Raw genomic sequence first — 17,495 nt, forward strand, 5'->3', positions numbered from 1 at the left:
CCAAATCCTGATCCACCTCCACAGAAAATCAGCAGAGGCGGGCTCCCCTGAGTGAATGGAGGGAAAAGAGTTTACTCGGAACCCCAGAGGTGACCAGAGAGATATAGCCAAGGGTTCACAAGTTTCATCACACACTCCGCAAGAAGTCTGATTTCTTTTCATGTGCGTGTGCTTTTGTACTTTTTAATTTAAAAGATATAGAAGATGTTAACATTTGACAAACTTAAAAAATTGTATCAGTAGGGAATTCCCTGGCAGTCTAGTGGTTAAGACTGCACGCTTCCACTGCAGCGGGCATGGGTTTGATCCCTGGTCAGGGAACTAAGATTCCTGCGTGATGCACAGCATGGCCAAAAAAAAAAAAAAAAAAAAAATGGTGTCAATAGCATACCATTTTTCAGAAGACACATGTAGGCATAGAAAAATTAATGGAAAAAAATTACTGAATAGTCACTCTCTATGCAGATGAGTGTAATCATTTTCCTTGTAGTTTTCAGTATTTTCCAACTTTTCTTTAAAGACCAGGTAATACGATATGATAATAAATATTATAATTTTGTGTGATCTCAAAAAAATACAGAAAGCATAGAAGATAATCCCTCAAACACCCCCAGACCTGCCACATGAAGAAGCAAATGTTAACATTTGGTCCTAATTGCTTCAGATAATTTTTTTTTTTCCTTTTCTGTGAAAGGAAAACAGTAGGGATAAAGTTGAAGCCCCCTGCCTGACACTCCCTTGTCCCTGAGCCCCAATTCCATTCCTCTTCCTGTCTCCCCAGAAAACAATCCCTGCCCTGGATCTGTGATGAGGTCTTTGCTTCCCATGTTTACATTCAGACCACAGATACGTTAGGAGGAAGTTTGCATTTATACTGCTGGCAAAATAACAGTGATTTTCAAGCAAAAATCCAAACAATACATAATGTATAAAATGGAAAGAGAATGCCCCACCCCACCCCCAAAGAATGGAAAGTAATTAACAGCTAGAATATAAATTTCACCAGCACATGGGGCCCCAGCAGAGCAGGTGTTTCCTATCTGTCTTGTTCCCTGCTGGGTCTGCCAGTACTGGGCATACAGCAGGTGCTCAGTTCATGTGGAATCCATGTTTAAGTTTCTTGGATCATGCCTATTTTCAAAGTAAACTGTTTTATTTTGGAGTAATTATAGATTTACAGGAAAATTGCAAAAAAAAAAAAGCAAAGAGTTCCAACATACACCTCACTGTTGCCTCTATGGCCAGCATCATCTGGAACCACGATATACCTGGAACATGTACGCGATTCTGTTTCTTAGTTGTGTTACTATTCACAAAACTCCAGGCTTTCTTTGGATGTCACCAGTTTTTCCACAAGTGCCCCTTTTCTGGCCCAAGATCCCACATTCACTTTGTCCTCCCGGCTCCTGGGTCTCCTCCAGTCTGTGACAGCCCCTCAAAGGTTGCTTTTTCATGACTGGGCCATTCTTGCAGAGTTCTAGGCAGGTATTCTGTAGAATATCCCTGGATTTGGGTGTATCTGGTATTTTTCTCATCATGAGCCTGTGGTTACAGGTGACAGGAGAAACCCAGGAGGTGAGGGGCCCTTCTCATGACATTATGTCAGGGCCACATGATATCAATAAGACATCAGTATGCTGTTCACCTGGACCATCTGTTAGGGCGGTGTCTGCCAGGTGTCTCCACCAGAAAGTTCCCGTCTTTTGCTTTCCCTTGTTTACTCTTCAGATGAGACTCTTTTGCCTCCCACCCACCTTCAAAAGGAGGCGGGAAGGGTTGCAGCCCCAGCTCCTGGAGGGGTGTTTCAACATAAATTATTTGCGATTCTAAGTAAGATTGGACTCTTCTGCCCTCACACCTAAAGACCAGGAAATTGAGGTTGAAGATGAGACTTCCTCACTAGAGGGTGGCGCAGCCCGGGGCTGAGGCCCCACCCAGCGCTGCGAGCGTGGGGGCCGTGGGCGCCCCAAGTGCGCAGGCAGGTGGAGACTCTGCCTGCGTGGGGACAGAGGGAGGAAATCGGGTCCCCGAGCCACCCTGCCCGGCCGAGCTGCAGCCCAATCGGCAGGTCTGCGCCGCCCTCCAGGGAGCGTTACCTCCTGTTACAGAAGTGCGCCCCGCAGGCGTGGTGGCGCGCAGGGGCCCAGCAGCATCCCCGGGCGCGCCGGCCTGGCCAGGAGGCCCAGGCGCCCGCGTTTGCAGCCGGGGATCGCCTGGGCCGCCCCCTGCCCGCCGGCAGGGCGGGCTAACTGCCGCCTCCTTAAAGCCGGGGCAGCCCCGACGGCTAGCACCCCGCACTCCTGCAGCTCGGCTCGCAAGGCCGCGCCTGGCCTTGACCCCTGGCCCAGCCTTTGCCAGGTGAGACCGCCCGGCGGCGGGAGGTCTCCACCCGGAGGAGCTGTCTCCGCCTGCCCTCGTGACCCACTTCCTGTTTGTCGGGGCTGCGGGTCTGTGAATGAGGGGCCCCCATCCACTCTCGCAAGAGGCTGTAGGGAACCAGCGTGAGTGTGCAGGGGGCAGTCAGGGCCGGGAGGAGGGAGGCAGGGAGGGGAGGGGCAGGTCAGAGCGGCCTCAAGTGCAGGGGCCCCGCTGCCCCATAGCCTGCCCCCCTGCCCTCGGGGTCTGAGGGTCGAAAGTCTGTGGTCACACGGCTTGTCACCAGCTGCCTCCTGCCTGGGTTCCTCCTGCAGGAATGGGGGGTGGGGCAGAGAGGAAGGTGTGGGCAGGACTTCCTGGAAAAGGGAGCCCCTGCTGTTTGGGGGAGGGGGGTGACCCTGGGACTCGGGCTCAGATGTTGTCAAACACACCTCACACACCGGACCTACAACTCAGCTGAGAAACACAACACAGAGACACACAGCTCGGCTCGGCCACATGACAGGGACACACAGCTCCCCGTCGCACACACACAGTTCCACTTGAGGACGCAGGCGCGCGTCACAGGCTTGCCACACAGGCCCTGCCAGCGCAGTGTCCACAGCCACGGGGACATGGGACTCCCAGGCACACAGCAGACATGTGACCGAGGCAGGCACGCTTGGCTACACACAGAAAACAGCTCAGACACACCCAGGCACTGGCAGACAAACACGTCCGCGGAAGACACGGACACACATACGGGAGGTGCAGGGCCGGGGCGCACAGATAGAGCTGCGCACACAGCACACACGAGGCCCACGACACAAACGCGCTCCTGTGGGCAGACGCAGAGCTTGTGGGGCAGGCGCGGCTGCACTCATAGGCCAGACCACCCCCACCCCCCACTCCCGCTCCCGCCTCGAATCCCGTGTCCGGCCGCTGGGGAACTAACTCCAAGGCTCACATGACCCGAGGGGAGGGCTTCTGGAACAGTTGGCGGAGAAACTGCATCATCCCCTCTAATGATCCATTTCCGCCCCCAGGGAATAAAGGCTCAGTGACGGCCAGTTCTGCTCTGGAGCTCACCTGCCTCTCTGAGCCCCCAGCCGACTGGCTTGTGCCTCCCCCAGGGTGAGTACTGGGCCCGGCATACCCCTGCTTCCCCGCCCCGCTGGCTGGACCCTGCCCGCCCCCTGACCCTCCCAGCCAGCTCTTGCACTCAAGTCCCGGGAGCTCGGGAGCCAGGCCATCCCTGCAGGGAGCCGTCTCCTCCTTTCTCAGAACAGGGCAAGTGGGGATCTCTGGGGGGCGCATGCTGCCCATGCCCCAGACGTTTGTCTCTCCCCTCCCAGATGGACACGTGGACGGTGCTGCTCGTCCTGCAAGCCTCGCTGGTGCTCCCCCTGGTGCTCCCCTGGGCTGCCGGCATCAGTACCAACACCCGCACCGCCCCCGCCCCTGTCCTGCGCTTTGTTGCCGTGGGTGACTGGGGCGGGGTCCCCAATGCCCCGTTCTACACAGCCCGGGAAATGGCCAATGCCAAGGAGATTGCCAGGACCGTGCAGATCCTGGGCGCAGACTTCATCCTGTCCCTGGGGGACAATTTCTACTTCACTGGCGTGCAGGATGCCAAAGACAAGAGGTTCCAGGTGTGCGCCACTGGAGTAGGTGTGGAGGCGGGGGGATGCGTGGAGAAGCCACTCGACCTTTTGACTCTGGAGAGGGCAGAGGGAAGATGACACTTGTAGACGCCTAGCACACTCGGCGTCTCCCTTGTACACAGCGCCTGACTCGGTGGGAGCATCCGATGGCTGCTTGAACCTGCGGGGGGGCGGGGCTCCCTTCTCTGTCTGCTGCAGGAAACCTTTGAGGATGTGTTCTCTGCCTCCTCACTCCGCAACGTGCCCTGGTACGTGCTGGCTGGCAACCACGACCATCTGGGGAACGTCTCGGCACAGATAGCCTACTCCAGGATCTCCAAGCGCTGGTGAGCCTGCCCCTCCTTCTATCCATCCCTCTGCCAGCCTCGCTCAGGTGGGCAAAGAGATCCATCAGCCAGAGCTGAGCCTGGGGCTTCTCTGCCCAAGACGGGCGCCCACCACCTCCATCCCATCCACAGGAACTTCCCCAGCCCTTACTACCGCCTGCGCTTCAAGATCCCACGGTCCAACGTGTCCGTGGCCATCTTCATGCTGGACACGGTGACACTGTGTGGCAACTCGGACGACTTTGCCAGCCAGCAGCCCGAGAGGCCCCGCAACCTGGCGATGGCCCGCACGCAGCTGGCCTGGATCAAGAAGCAGCTGGCGGCGGCCAAGGAGGACTACGTGCTGGTGGCCGGCCACTACCCCGTGTGGTCCATCGCCGAGCACGGGCCCACCCACTGCCTGGTCAAGCAGCTGCTGCCGCTATTGACCACACACAAGGTCACCGCCTACCTGTGCGGCCATGATCACAACCTGCAGGTGAGGGAACTGAGGGTGGGCGAGAGCCTGGTAAGGGGTCCCCAGCCCAGCCACTGTGCCACGTGGAATATTGGGGTCCTCCTTCTGTTTGGGAGCCCCCGGAATGTCACTCTCTCTCAAACTCTATGCTCGCTAACCAGAAAACAGCCCAAAGTTCCCTAAAAGCCATCTCACGGGTCCCAGTTGACTATTCGTTGCTCAGAGCAATACACTCTCACACGTGGGAAAACTGATGCCCAGGACAGGAGGGGGTGGGGTATGTCCCTTGCTCAAGGTGACTCTGTGGTCCATCACAGGCCTGACCCCGGACTCAAGACAGGTAGACACCAAGCCAGTGGTAAACCTCACCGAGGGGCTGGGGACTCCACTGACCCTGCTTCCTCTGTCCGCAGTACCTTCAGGATGAGAACGGCGTGGGCTTCGTGCTGAGCGGGGCCGGGAACTTCATGGACCCCTCGAAGAAGCACCTGCGCAAGGTCCCCAACGGCTACCTGCGCTTCCACTACGGGGCCGAGAACTCACTGGGTGGCTTCGCCTATGTTGAGATCAGCCCCAAAGAGATGAGCATCACCTACATCGAGGCCTCGGGCAAGTCCCTCTTCAAGACCAAGTTGCCAAGGCAAGCCAAGTCTGAGCACCAGCACCGACGGGGGCTCCATGCTGGGGCCTGAGTTAGGGGCGCCTCCCAGCTGGTGGGTGAGTGGGTCCCGCTGGGACCCCCTGCCCATGGGCAGGCTTTCTCAAGGGCCGGTGGTGCTACGGCAGAGCAGGAAGGAGAAGGACAGATGAGAAACTGTGGTGCCACGTGGCCTTTGTGACAAGGATGCCCATATACGTGAAAGAAGCATGGACACGTGTTCCGGCCAGAGTGCCAGGCCCCTTGGCCGGGCTCGCCCAGCCTGAGTTCCGGGCATTGGGGGACAGGGAGGGAAAGCCCTCCCCTGGATCAGGCATCCTTCTGTCACGGCCAAATAGTCAATAAAAAAAAATAGTTGCAGAGGCTGAACGTGTATCGTGAGCATCCCTTTCCTCACCTGACTGGCGAGACGCATCACCTGGGTTTGAAAGGGTCTGGGCTCCCCCACTTGCTGGCCTGCGTCTCCATCTCTAAGCCTCATCCATAACCAACCGGCCTCATACATGGATGCGATTTTAAGTAAAGACCAAACACAAAGAAGGGTCCAACGTGAAGCAAGCCTTCCTCCCCCATGCTCACCTTCCTAGGGACAGCCATCATCATGTTCTTTCCTTCCATAATAAAAACATCCTCCTTTTTCACACAAAACATCACAATGTATACGCAGTTCTTTTTTCCTTTTTTTTTTTTTTTTCTTGGCGGGATCTTAGTTCCCAGGGCTCGAACCCATGCCCCTCACGGTGGAAGCACGGAGTCTCAACCACTGGACTGACAGGGAGGTTCTTTTTTTTCTTCTGGGGTTGTGGCGGGGGGGGGTCTATTTAACCACAAGTGGACTGTTCATATCAGAACATTCATTTTTGTTCATTTCACTGTGGAATCGGTGCTATTCATATGGTTCGAAAATCTAAACTGTAGAAAGGTAAAATATCTCTCACCCCCTTCCCATCTGTCCCTCCACCTTTCCAGAAAGGAAATAGCTTTCTGTAAATGCCTTGGGCTTCCTTGCAGGATTTCAGTGCGCAAATGAAAGCAAACCTGAAAGGGTTTTTTCCTCCCCTTTCCCACTGATCTGCACCTTGCTTTTTTGGTTTTGGTTTTGTTTGCTTTTTCAAACTAACTTCATTGTGGTCTAATTGACACCTTTTGAAAGTCTGCAGTTCAGTAAGTTTTGACAAAGGCATACACCCACAAACCCACCACCACAATCAAGATAAAAGCATTTCCTGCACCCCCAAAGGTTCTCTTCTTCAATTTGCTGTTTCTGCCTGTCGTACCTGGAGATCTGCCCATCAGCCCTCTGGGGGAGCTTCTTTCTGCAGCTACAGAGGCCCCACTGTGTGCCAGTCCCCAACTGTCTATCTAAACAGCCATCTACTGAGGGTCGCCTGGATTGCTATCCTCAAACAATGCTGCCATAAATGACCCACACATTCATTTCCTACATATGCAGATATGCTTGTAGGATAAACCAATCTTTTCCAATCTCTCCCTCTTACCAACATAGCTGCAGTGGACACACCTGGACCCATGCTTTTGCACATCTGTGCGAGTACGTACGGAGGAAAACTTCCAGAAGCAGAATTATTTCAGGGCCTGTTGCTGCCGAGGAATGCTGAAAGCAGAATGCTCACCCTGAACTGAAAGCTGCAGAGAAACCCAGTTCCCCTCTGGGCTTCTGAGTTGACTAACACCCACCACAAACGGCCTGAGCCAGCCCGTCACAGGAACTGCTCTCTTGGCCTGCCCTCAACGGCCACTTCAGCTGCTACGGGGCCAGGGACCCAACTGTGTGGGTCCAGCTGCCAGCCCACCTAAATAGAACGAAATAGCACCCTGGGTAAAATAAGTGAGGTTACTGAGTTCTGGGCAATGGGGGTGCAGCTGTCTCCTGAATCAAGCCTCCTTTGGTCACTGCCAAATAGTCAATAAAAGAATACCTGCAGGGACTTCCCTGGTGGCGCTGTGGTTAAGACTCTGCACTCCCAATGCCGGAGGCCCGGGTTCGATCCCTGGTCAGGGAACTAGATCCCACATGCATGCCACAACCAAGAGTTCGCATGCCACAACTAAAGGAGCCCACTAGCCACAAATGCTGCAACTGAGACCTGGCGCAACCAAATAAATAAATATTAAAAAAAAAAAAAAAAGAATACCTGCAAAGCCTGAACGTGTGTCATGAGCATCCCTTGCCTCACCTCTCTGGGGAAAGGAACTTGATGGAAGTGGCACCTTCTGCTTGCTACTTTGTAGCAGTCAACACTGCTGAATTTGTTACAAGGTAACATGTGTTACTATTAAAATTAAGCAAAGCTGGGGCTTCCCTGGTGGTGCAGTGGTTGAGAGTCCGCCTGTCGATGCAGGGGACGCGGGTTCGTGCCCCGGGCCGGGAAGATCCCACATGCCGCGGAGCAGCTGGGCCCGCGGGCCATGGCCGCTGAGGCTGCGCGTCCGCAGCCTGTGCTCCTCAACGGGAGAGGCCACAGCAGTGAGAGGCCCGCGTACCGCAAAAAAAAAAATTAAGCAAAGCTGTCTTACCAGAATGCCAGCCCTGAGTTCTTTCCAGCTGACATTACCACCCACCAAGCTCTATGCCAAATTAACCCGCCATCCCTTCTAATCCTGACCCAGGAGGAAAGGGCCGGCGTCATCCTGGCTTCTCAGAGGACAGAAGCTCAACAGATTAAGTCAGGTGCCCAAGGTCATATCCAGGAAGCGTCAGACCCTCAATCTTAACCACGACAGTCAAGGCAGCTCACGGCCACCCTGCCTCTTCCCACTGACTCAGAGGCTCCAAGCCGGCAGGGGTCTGAATCAGAAGTCAGCCCAGTGTCCCTGTTTGCAGGGCCCGGAGTGTGGAATTAGCCCAACATCCCAGTTCACAGGGCCCAGAGGGTGGAAAGGAGAAGTGACACATCCAAGCTGACACAGGGAACTAGTGGCAGAGAGGGGGATTGGCCCCCCTCCTCCACAATGGCCAAGCATGTCTACCAAGCACCAAGGACCAAGTCCTGTGCCAACTCAAGGAGCACCCAAAGGAATAAGGCAGGATAGACACATGCCCTCCTAGAGGGCTTCCTTCCAGCTCAGGGGACAATGTCAGCCAGCACACGGCCATGGTAGAAAGATTCCTTGTAGGAAGCAACCTAAGTGTCCATCGACAGATGAGTGGATAAAGAAGATGTGGCACATATATACAATGGAATATTACTCAGCCACAAAAAGAAATGAAATTGAGTTAATTGTAGTGAGGTGGATGGACCTAGAGTCTGTCATACAGAGTGAAGTCAGAAAGAGAACGTAGAGAATGGACTTGAGGACACGGGGAGGGGGAAGGGTAAGCTGGGACGAAGTGAGAGAGTAGCATTGACATATATACACTACCAAGTGTAAAATAGATAGCTAGTGGGAAGCAGCTTCATAGCACAGGGAGATCAGCTCGGTGCTTTGCGACCACCTAGAGGGGTGGAATAAGGAGGGTGGGAGGGAGTCACAAGACGGAGGGGATATTCGGATATACGTATGCATATAGCTGATTCACTTTGTTATACTGCAGAAACTAACACAACACTGTAAAGCAATTACACTCCAATAAAGATGTTTAAAAAAAAAAGATGCCTTGTAAATTACAGGAAATAAGATGGCAGAATTCCTGGAGACCAGTCACAGAGTCTCATCTCTTCCCGCTTTTCCTGAGCAACTGCATCTGATTCAACCATCACGGATATTATCATCTCCCCACTCCCCTCCTCACACCAGGTGCTGGGCCTGGCACCGGCACCCTCACTCAGCCAGGAGGTTGTCAATGGAGAGTCAGGCCACATCCACCCTCTCAACAGCCTCCAAGGCCAAGACTCATGAATAGCAAGGTGAGAAAGCCGCCTTGCCAAACAGCAAAACGCACTGTCATCAAAACAGCATGACCCTGGCTCCGGGAAAATGTCCAGAGGGAATCCGGAAACAAATTCAAGAACACATGAGAACGTGATGTAGGTTAAGGTGACATTACAACTTCCCAGGAAAGATGTTATCTGCCTTGTCGGTTAGCCCAGAACAAAACACGACCTGAACCCTACTTCAGACCGTATACAAAAATGAATTCCAGAGGAATCACATGTTTTAGTGTAGAAATAAAATACAGTAGAGTAAATCAACTACCCTCCAAAATAAAATAAAAATTAAATTTAAAAAATACAGTAGAAAATGAACATCTACACAAAGATCTGAATGAGACAGTACATAGTAGCTTTATTCATAATCGTCCCAAAAAGGAAACAACCCAAATGTCCATCAGTAGGTGAAAGGATAAACAAACTGTGTCCATCCCTACAACGGAATACAACTCAATGATAAAAAGGAACAACTACTGATAAACACAACATGGACATAGGGAATTCCTTGGCGGTCCAGTGGTTAGGACTCCACGCTTTCTGAGGACATGGGTTCAATCCCTGATGGGGAACTAAGATCCCACAAGCAGTGTGGCCAAAAAAAAAAAAATGGACACGTTGCAAACGTACTGAGCTGAGTAGAAGAAGCCAAATTCAAAAGGCTACGTTTTGTATGATTCTGTTTATGGGACTTCCTCAAAAACACAAAGCTATAGGAACTGAAAACAGATTAGTTGGTGTCAAGGGCTGAGGGTGGGGTAGGGACTGACTACAAAGAGACATAAGGAAACTTCTTGGGGGGATGGAAACAGTCACTATCATGATTGTGGTGATGGCTTCACAGGTGTATGTATATGTCAAAATGTGCCGTTTATTGTCTGTCAATTATATCTCAATAAAGATGTGAAGGAAGGGAGGGAGGAAGAAAGGGAGGGAGGGAAGGAGAGACAGAGAAAGAAAGAGAGGAGAGAAAGGAAGGAAGGAAGGAAGGAAAGGGAGAGAGAGAGAAGAAAGGAAAAGGGAAAGAAAAGACACAAAACCTGTGAACCTGGCAATCATGACTACGGCAGCCACACAATAATTATCTGTATGTGTATTGACCACTAAGTGGAAATAGCAAGTTGCAAGGTAACATGTATGGTATGATCCCATCCTGTGTGTATCCAGGTTCGTACAAGCACAGAGAAGGGGTCCTCCAGAGAGGCACTGCCAAGGGTTAAGCTTGGCAGTTCTGAGAGTAACACTGCCCTCTAGAGGACTTCTTGGAGATAGGTCTATTGGAAATACATCGATAGATCTCTTGACAAGTTATTTTCCTAATCGCTCCAATGAAAGAGCTCTTATCAAGATTGCCAGGGACCAAACACTTGCCAAAGTCAACAGTCAATTCTCTTTCTTCATCTTACTCAAACTCACAGCCACATGTGACACAGCTGATCACTCTCCTCGTCTTGAAATACCTGCCTCTGGAGGCTTCGGGGAGAGGGCAACCCACGTCTTCCTCCTCCTACCTCACTGTTCTGCCCAGTCTCTTGCTGGCTCCTCCTCCTAACCTCTAAGGCTGGGGAGCCCTGGTGTCCTTCTTAGCCCTCTTCTTTTGCTACACTTTGCCCCTTACCCCTGAAACCATGAGACCTCCTCTGGCCCCAAGACTTTAAATAACCTCCATATGCAGATGACTCTCAAAATCACATCCAGATCCTTCTCCTGAGCTCCTGGCTTCTCTTCCAAAGGCCCCTTCCAGAGCCCCTCTTGCTTGTCTCAGACTAATCACAGCCAAACACAACCCTTGACCGCTCCTCCGAATTATTTCTGTTGAGCCTGCCTCATCTGAGTAAGAGGCAGCGCCCAGGGTCTCCACCCTTGACACTCCTCTCTCCTTCACTCCCTCTTAAGTTCTATAGGTGCTACTTCTGTCTGTGTGACTTCCACTCAGGCTTTGGATTCCATCCTGAGCATCGGCCTCCCAGGGAAGCCTTCTCTAACCTCTCGTACTAGTTTGGCAGCCCCCTCCACCATCACATGCTCTGAGATCCACACACTCCTCTCTGCTGCGCTGAGCAGTGTAGCAACTGACCCTTTATATTTCTGTCCAGCCTCTTCACTACATCGTGGGAATTGTGGAGCTTTGTTTTCCCCTCCCCCAGCCCCCACCTGCCTGTCCAAACTCATGTATTATAACTTCGGCACTCAAAGTGTGGTCCCGCAGACCAACAGCACGTATGGCACTGGGGACCTAGTTAGAAAGTCAGACTTCCAGGCCCCACTTCTGACCTAATGAACCAGAACCTGAATTCTAGTAAGATCCACAGGTTCTTGTTAAAGTTTGAGAAGAGCTTCTTACAAGCTTCCCCCGTTAACTCTGATTCAGCCATACTGGTATCTGTCGTTTCTTAGCACTGAGATATCGGAATGTGCCCGACATCGGGGAGACCCAGGTGAGCTGCGAGGAGCTGGGGCTTGAAGTGGGAGAGAAGGCACGTGAAGATACTGCAGCCATGGGAGAGGCTGCCTTTCCAGTGCTGCTATGGCCCGGTCCACCGCTCCTGAAACGCGGGAACTGCCACCACGGAAGCTCACTAGAAGTAGCGGCCACTCGCGCACCAACTGTGAAATGCGGTCCAGCCCTCGCGCACGCGCACTGCGATCCCGCCTCCGGGCCCGGAATGAGAGTACAGAGAAGACTTACTCTGTGCGTGCGCACACAGACACTGGAGGAGGCGGGGCTTACTCGCTGGGAGGTCCCGGCCTCGGGTGGGTGAGACAGAAGGGGAGAGGAGGGATTTCCGCTTCCGCCGGGAGCTGGAAGTCACTGTCTCCTGGGTGAACGAGGCTGTCGCAAAGATCGTTGGCGAGTGCAGGTGAGGGATCGCGCGGGCGGGCTTTGGGGCCGGGTGGGACTGGGCGCTCCGCGACCCCGGGGCGCTGACGGGGTCCTGGAGGAGGGGCCCAGGGCCCAGGGCTTGGGGGGCGGCCCATCGGGGAACTTGACTCCCCCGGGTCCCAGCGGGTCCCAGCCCGCTGTTCGGAGGCCTGGCTTCTACCGGCGGCCGGCGGGAGGCGATGCCGAAGCCTCGGTGAGCCTGGAAGGACGGCCCACCGGCCTCCTCTTGCGTCCCGGTAGGGTCGGTGGCTGAGCCCTTTTCCAGCCCCCACCTTGGCGCGCTTTGGACTTAGATCGCCACAGAAGTACAGTCCGAGGCCCCTGGAGTTTTATGTGCAGGCCAGACTCCCTTTTCTGGAGTGTGGTTGGCGGGTGCTGTAGTCACCAGGGAAAATGAGTTTCTGGGGCCCACCTGTAGCTTCTGATTCAGGAGACTTGTTTATATTCAACAGTTATTGAGCTCTTAATGCATACCAGGAACTGTGCGTGCTGGGGATTCAGCAGTGGGCAAATCATGCTCCCACCCGAACCCGAAAAAACTGACATTCTAGTGCCGGGAGATCTGGGGGTTAGGTTCAGAAATCTGCATTTTTTGAGCACCCCCAGGTGATTCTGGTGCGGGTGGTAACCAGGGCCAGGCTTTGGGGGGAAAAATTCAACAGAACACTACCCCTGTACCCCCGAAGGTGAGAGCCTGGGCTGCAGAACTGGCTCCGGCTTACTAAAGCCTACTGGGTCTTGTAGGGTCTGGCCGCTGCTCTCCTGTTGCATCTCACACCCATCTCCCCGTTACTCGCTGGGCTTCAGCTGTACCAGTCTTCTTTCTCTTTCTCAAGAAAAGCTTCTTCTGCCTTGGAGCCTTTGCAGTTGTTATTCCCTCTGCCTGGACTACCATGCATGGTCGCCTTCTCTTATTCAGGCCTCAGCTTAAATGACTGTTACCCAAGGGTTCTTCCAGCTCCACCCTTAAGTAGCCCTGTCCCAGAAGCGTTCACTCAGCCCTGTTTCATTAACCTCATAGCACTTAGCAATATTGGAAATTATCTCCCTTATTAGTTAGCTGAAGGGTCTGTCTTCCTCCGCTAGAATATCAGTTGCACAAGAGCAGATCCCTTGCCTGCCTTGATAGCAGCAGTGCTGTGGTTTACTGTAGGCTTGGCATTGGTCATTCATTCATTCAGTAAATCTCTGTTGGGAGCCAGCTCTGTGCCACGAGCTGTTCTAGGCGCTGGGGATACAAAGAAAGACAGAAATCCCTGCCTTCGAGGAATTCACATTTGGAGGGTGCTGGGCAGAGTTAGAGATGCAGGGAGACCAGTGAGGATGCTGTTGTGATAATACAGGCCAGAGATGACTGGGACTCAAGACTCAGACCACGGAGCTGGCCCTGGGAGTGGTGAGAAGTGGTCAGATGCTGGATGTCTTTTAAAGGTAGAACAGTAGGGTCAGGATGGGAGAAGGGGTGTGAGAGAGGGCGAAAGGAATTGAGGATGAGTCTAAGGTTTTTGGAAAGATGGACTTGCTGCCTGTGGGACAACACATTGAGGTGTTCGGAGCTCGGTTTTGGACAGGTTCTGTTTAAACGTTTGGTAGCACCGGGTAGGAGTGTGGCTGAGGCAGGTGGCCAGGGGAGCCTGCAGTTCAGAGAAGACATCGGTGTAGAGGAGGCATTTGAAGCCCTGACGCTGGGTGAGATCTCCATGGAAATGAATGGAGATGGAGAGGGGAGGGGTCCAAAGACTGAGCTTGTGGACTCACCATCATTAGCAAATTGACGGGGTGAGGATGGGGTTGCAGCAGCAGCAGAGACTGCAAGAAGCTGCCACTGAGAAGGGTGGGAGAGCCCTGTGAGAATGGTGGGAGGAGGAACCGGTGTGTCCAGTACCCTGAGGAGTGAGGGCTGCCCCTTGGGGTGGACAGCATGGAAGGGGCTGTGGAGACAGGGTAGGAGGGAACGCAGACAGCTCTGCTAGAAAAGCTCACAGAGAACGAAGGGGTGATTTTTAATGATGGGAGAGGTCATAACAAGTGTGTTTGTTAATGATCCAGTAGAGAGAGAAAATGTGACGTTGGGATCCAAGGCACAAGGTCGCAAATTGTTTTCGTGGGGCGCGTGGACGTTCTTCCATAGCAAAGGAGAGAAGGTCGAGTGGGTGGTCCTGGGGACTTGTGGATTGTGGATGTGGTCTGACTGCTTCTGTCTACTCAGTGAATTGGAAGCACCCTTAGTTAAGAACAAGGATATTGCATAGAGAGTGGTCTTAAGTATAAGTGAAACTCTGGTCTTTATCTGGCAGGCTGCTGACCTCCGCTGTCACGGAAGAATGATGCCAGAATCGGGGAGGCGGGGGGTGGGGGTGGGGGTGGGGATGACCGCTTCCTACAGCGTCGAGCCAGAGGGACGCGTGGGTCCCACGAGTCGCTGACTTCTGCCCCCATCCTCCCACAGGTTTGCCCTCCTGCAGACATGGGGCGCAGAAAGTCAAAACGGAAGCCACCCCCCAAGAAGAAGATGACAGGCACCCTAGAGACCCAGTTCACCTGCCCCTTCTGCAACCACGAGAAGTCTTGTGACGTGAAAATGTGAGCGGGGCCCAGGATCCTGCCTCACGGGGCCGGCCCTCTCCTTCCTCGGTCGGGAGGTGGCTTCCCCCCACCCCCACTGTCTTCCATTCTGTCCCCAGCCCTCCTGGTTAGGGGGATCGTCACCCACAGACACAGGCCCTTTCGTTCACTAAGTCCCCGCATCTCCTCCCATTCCAGGGACCGGGCCCGCAACACCGGAGTCATCTCTTGTACCGTGTGCCTGGAAGAATTCCAGACGCCCATCACTTGTATCCTTGGGAACCCGGGCTTTCCCCAGGGGACGGGGGCGGGGCGTCAGGGCTGCTCTGCCCAGAGTGGGCTGCTCAAGGGCACCCAGCCCTGCTGCGTGCCCTGGTGGTGTGGCCACCGAGAGGAACCAGTGCCACGTGCTGACTTACATGGGGTGACAGGCTTCAGGGCGGGGGTCTGGCTAACAGTAGCGTGAACAACAGAAGTATGTATAGGAAAGGGGTCCAGTGCTACCAGTTGCCCTTGACCTCAGCGGCTCAGATCTGTCGGAACCAGTGGACGTGTACAGCGATTGGATAGATGCCTGCGAGGCAGCCAATCAGTAGCAACGCAGAGGACCCACTCCCTTGGCAGCCTCACCCGCTGGGTACCAATCCAGAGACATTCCAGGGTCCAGGGTGTGGGTCCAGGGCCTCTGCAGCCCTGTGTGTGTGTGTGTGGAGTGAGTGTGGGCATGGGTGTGAGTGGGTGTGGCTGCAGGTGTGACTGTGGGGGTGTCCTCATGGGCATGGGGTAGAGTTGAAGGGTTGCTGGGCCCCAGGGGCCTGAACTGCCTCCCTTGGCTCCGAAAGCCTTTGACTTACTCCCTCCTCTGGCACCTGGCCACCTGGCTTTGGGGCCCTGGCTCCTCCAGGGACCTGTGTCCTGACATCGTAGGTGAGGGCAAGCCCAGCAGAGGCTGCCTCGGGACTCTCCAGCGTCTTACCCCACCTCACCAGCACTTGTCCATTTGAACTGGACCAACTGCTCATCCTCCTTCCCTGCCTTCCAAGGTGTGTGGCCTGGGACTCGAGCCACAGCCCCACAGGCCCCCTGGCAGGGCGGCCTGTTTTCACGTTTGGCCACTCTTGTAGAGGAGGGAGGGGCTGGGTTGGGGATAGCTGTCGATCACCAGCCCTTAAATAAAGCAGCCAACGCGAAACTCCCAGCTCTCTGGTTTCCTGGGCTCTGGGTCAGACCCAGGGGCTCAACGAGGGAACGGGGGAGACTGAGGCATTCAGAGGTGGCCTGGCGGGCCACTGGAAGGGGTCAGCCCTTCAAACCGTACAACGTTTTATCCACTCTACAAGCATTCAAGGTGAAACCAGGGCAGTGTTGGGCTCAGGGGACAGGGATAAACCCACAGACATCTGGCCAGGCGTTTACATGTTTATGTCCGATGTTTACAGTCACAGCAGAAGCCGGGGCCAGCAGAGCCCAGGGTGGGGATTGGGGGGGTCAGAGAAGGCTTCCTGGGGGACAGCCTGAAGGAGCTAAGGCTCAGGGGCCACACTGGGCCAGAGGCCAATGTCAGGTTTGCCTGCCTTGCCCCCATGTCGCGACAGCCGCCCTGAGGAAGGAAGATGCTCACGGATGAGGAAACAGGCCCGAGACAGGAGGTCACCGGCCAAAGGTCCCACAGCCAGAAGACTGCACGGCTGCCGGGCCTTGAACCCAGGAGGCCTGGCTTCACAGCCCAGCATCTTACTTCCTCCTGAATCCAGGGTCCAGGCTAAGGGAACAGCTCCTGGCTTCCTGGGGGCGGGGGGGGCGGTGGGGAGCACTGGAGAAGAGTAAGGGACCCTTGTCCTAGGGTCGAGAGGAGTCTCTCCGGAAGGCTGGAGGTGGAGCCAGATGCACGTGTAGGGTGTAAGAAGAAATGCCTGGGCTTTGTCCCTGGCTCTTGGCAGGAAGCTTCTAAAACCCTTGGAATTTCCTGAGCAACTGGAGTACTTTTTGTCATCCATAAAGAGCCCCTTTTGATCACAGGTGAGATTATGCTAATGAAGTGATTTAGAGTGGGGCCCTAGGTAGTCTCAGGAAGGGGCAGGACGCAGAGGAGGAACTCAGTCAGCCACACCCACCAACCTTCGGGAAGGGGAAGGGACCTACAGATGAAGCACGATATGAGGACAAGATTTGGTGAGCTTCCGCCCTTGGTGAACACAGGGAGGTGCTGGGACACTTGGAGAGGGCATGGAAGCTCCACCCTCCTTCCTCATACCTTGCCCCAGGCATTTCTTCCATCTGGCTCCTCCCGAGTTATATCCTTTTATAATAAACCAGTGATGTAATAAGTAAAATGTTTCTCCGAGTTCTGTGAGCCACTCTAGTAAATTAACCAGATCTGAGGAGGGGGTGGTGGGGGCCCAATCTCCAGCTGGTGGCTCAAAAGCACAGGTAAACCACCTGCACTTGTGATTGGCAGCGTAAGTGGGGGAGGGGCAGTCTTGGACAGAACCCTTATCCCGTGGGATCTGACGCTTTCTCCAGGTAGAGAGTGTCAGAACTGAGTTAATTGCTTGGTGGTATTGGAAAAAACACACCTTAACAAGGCTGATGGTGAGACCCCAGACGGTCTCGTGGTGCGGAGGGCCTGACGCTTTGGCAGTGTGGGGCAGGTCCATCTCCTCCACCTGGCCTCGTGAGCCTGGGCAGCAAGTGAC

General features: G+C 54.2%; 2 protein-coding genes across 6 annotated transcripts; both read left to right on the forward strand.

Moving 5' to 3' along the window:
- The first annotated feature begins 2,107 nt into the window (after positions 1-2,107).
- Positions 2,108-5,825, forward strand: ACP5 (acid phosphatase 5, tartrate resistant). Of its 3 annotated transcripts, none has more exons than XM_027085085.1 (6): positions 2,108-2,501; positions 3,402-3,489; positions 3,711-4,007; positions 4,218-4,345; positions 4,478-4,823; positions 5,216-5,825. In XM_027085085.1, the coding sequence occupies exons 3-6, from the start codon at positions 3,711-3,713 to the stop codon at positions 5,492-5,494; spliced, it is 1,050 nt and encodes a 349-aa protein (XP_026940886.1). In that variant the 5' UTR covers positions 2,108-2,501; positions 3,402-3,489; the 3' UTR covers positions 5,495-5,825. The 3 variants fall into 3 exon arrangements, with proteins under 3 accessions (XP_026940886.1, XP_026940887.1, XP_026940884.1); XM_027085086.1 differs by having other exon boundaries at positions 2,108-2,358; XM_027085083.1 differs by lacking the exon at positions 2,108-2,501 and having other exon boundaries at positions 3,148-3,489.
- A 6,273-nt stretch (positions 5,826-12,098) lies between these two features.
- On the forward strand, positions 12,099-16,881 carry ELOF1 (elongation factor 1). Of its 3 annotated transcripts, none has more exons than XM_027085105.1 (5): positions 12,099-12,211; positions 14,684-14,817; positions 14,998-15,068; positions 15,331-15,436; positions 16,643-16,881. In XM_027085105.1, exons 2-4 carry the CDS (start codon positions 14,702-14,704, stop codon positions 15,393-15,395), a joined length of 252 nt encoding a protein of 83 aa, XP_026940906.1. In that variant the 5' UTR covers positions 12,099-12,211; positions 14,684-14,701; the 3' UTR covers positions 15,396-15,436; positions 16,643-16,881. The 3 variants fall into 3 exon arrangements, with proteins under 3 accessions (XP_026940906.1, XP_026940907.1, XP_026940905.1); XM_027085106.1 differs by lacking the exon at positions 16,643-16,881 and adding an exon at positions 16,395-16,594; XM_027085104.1 differs by lacking the exon at positions 16,643-16,881 and having other exon boundaries at positions 12,100-12,211; positions 15,331-15,994.
- Positions 16,882-17,495: the final 614 nt, after the last annotated feature.

Source organism: Aethalodelphis obliquidens, unplaced genomic scaffold (assembly GCF_003676395.1).
Source record: "Aethalodelphis obliquidens isolate GAN/ISIS:26980383/991018 unplaced genomic scaffold, ASM367639v1 scaffold53, whole genome shotgun sequence".
Taxonomy (NCBI): Eukaryota; Metazoa; Chordata; class Mammalia; order Artiodactyla; family Delphinidae; genus Aethalodelphis; species Aethalodelphis obliquidens.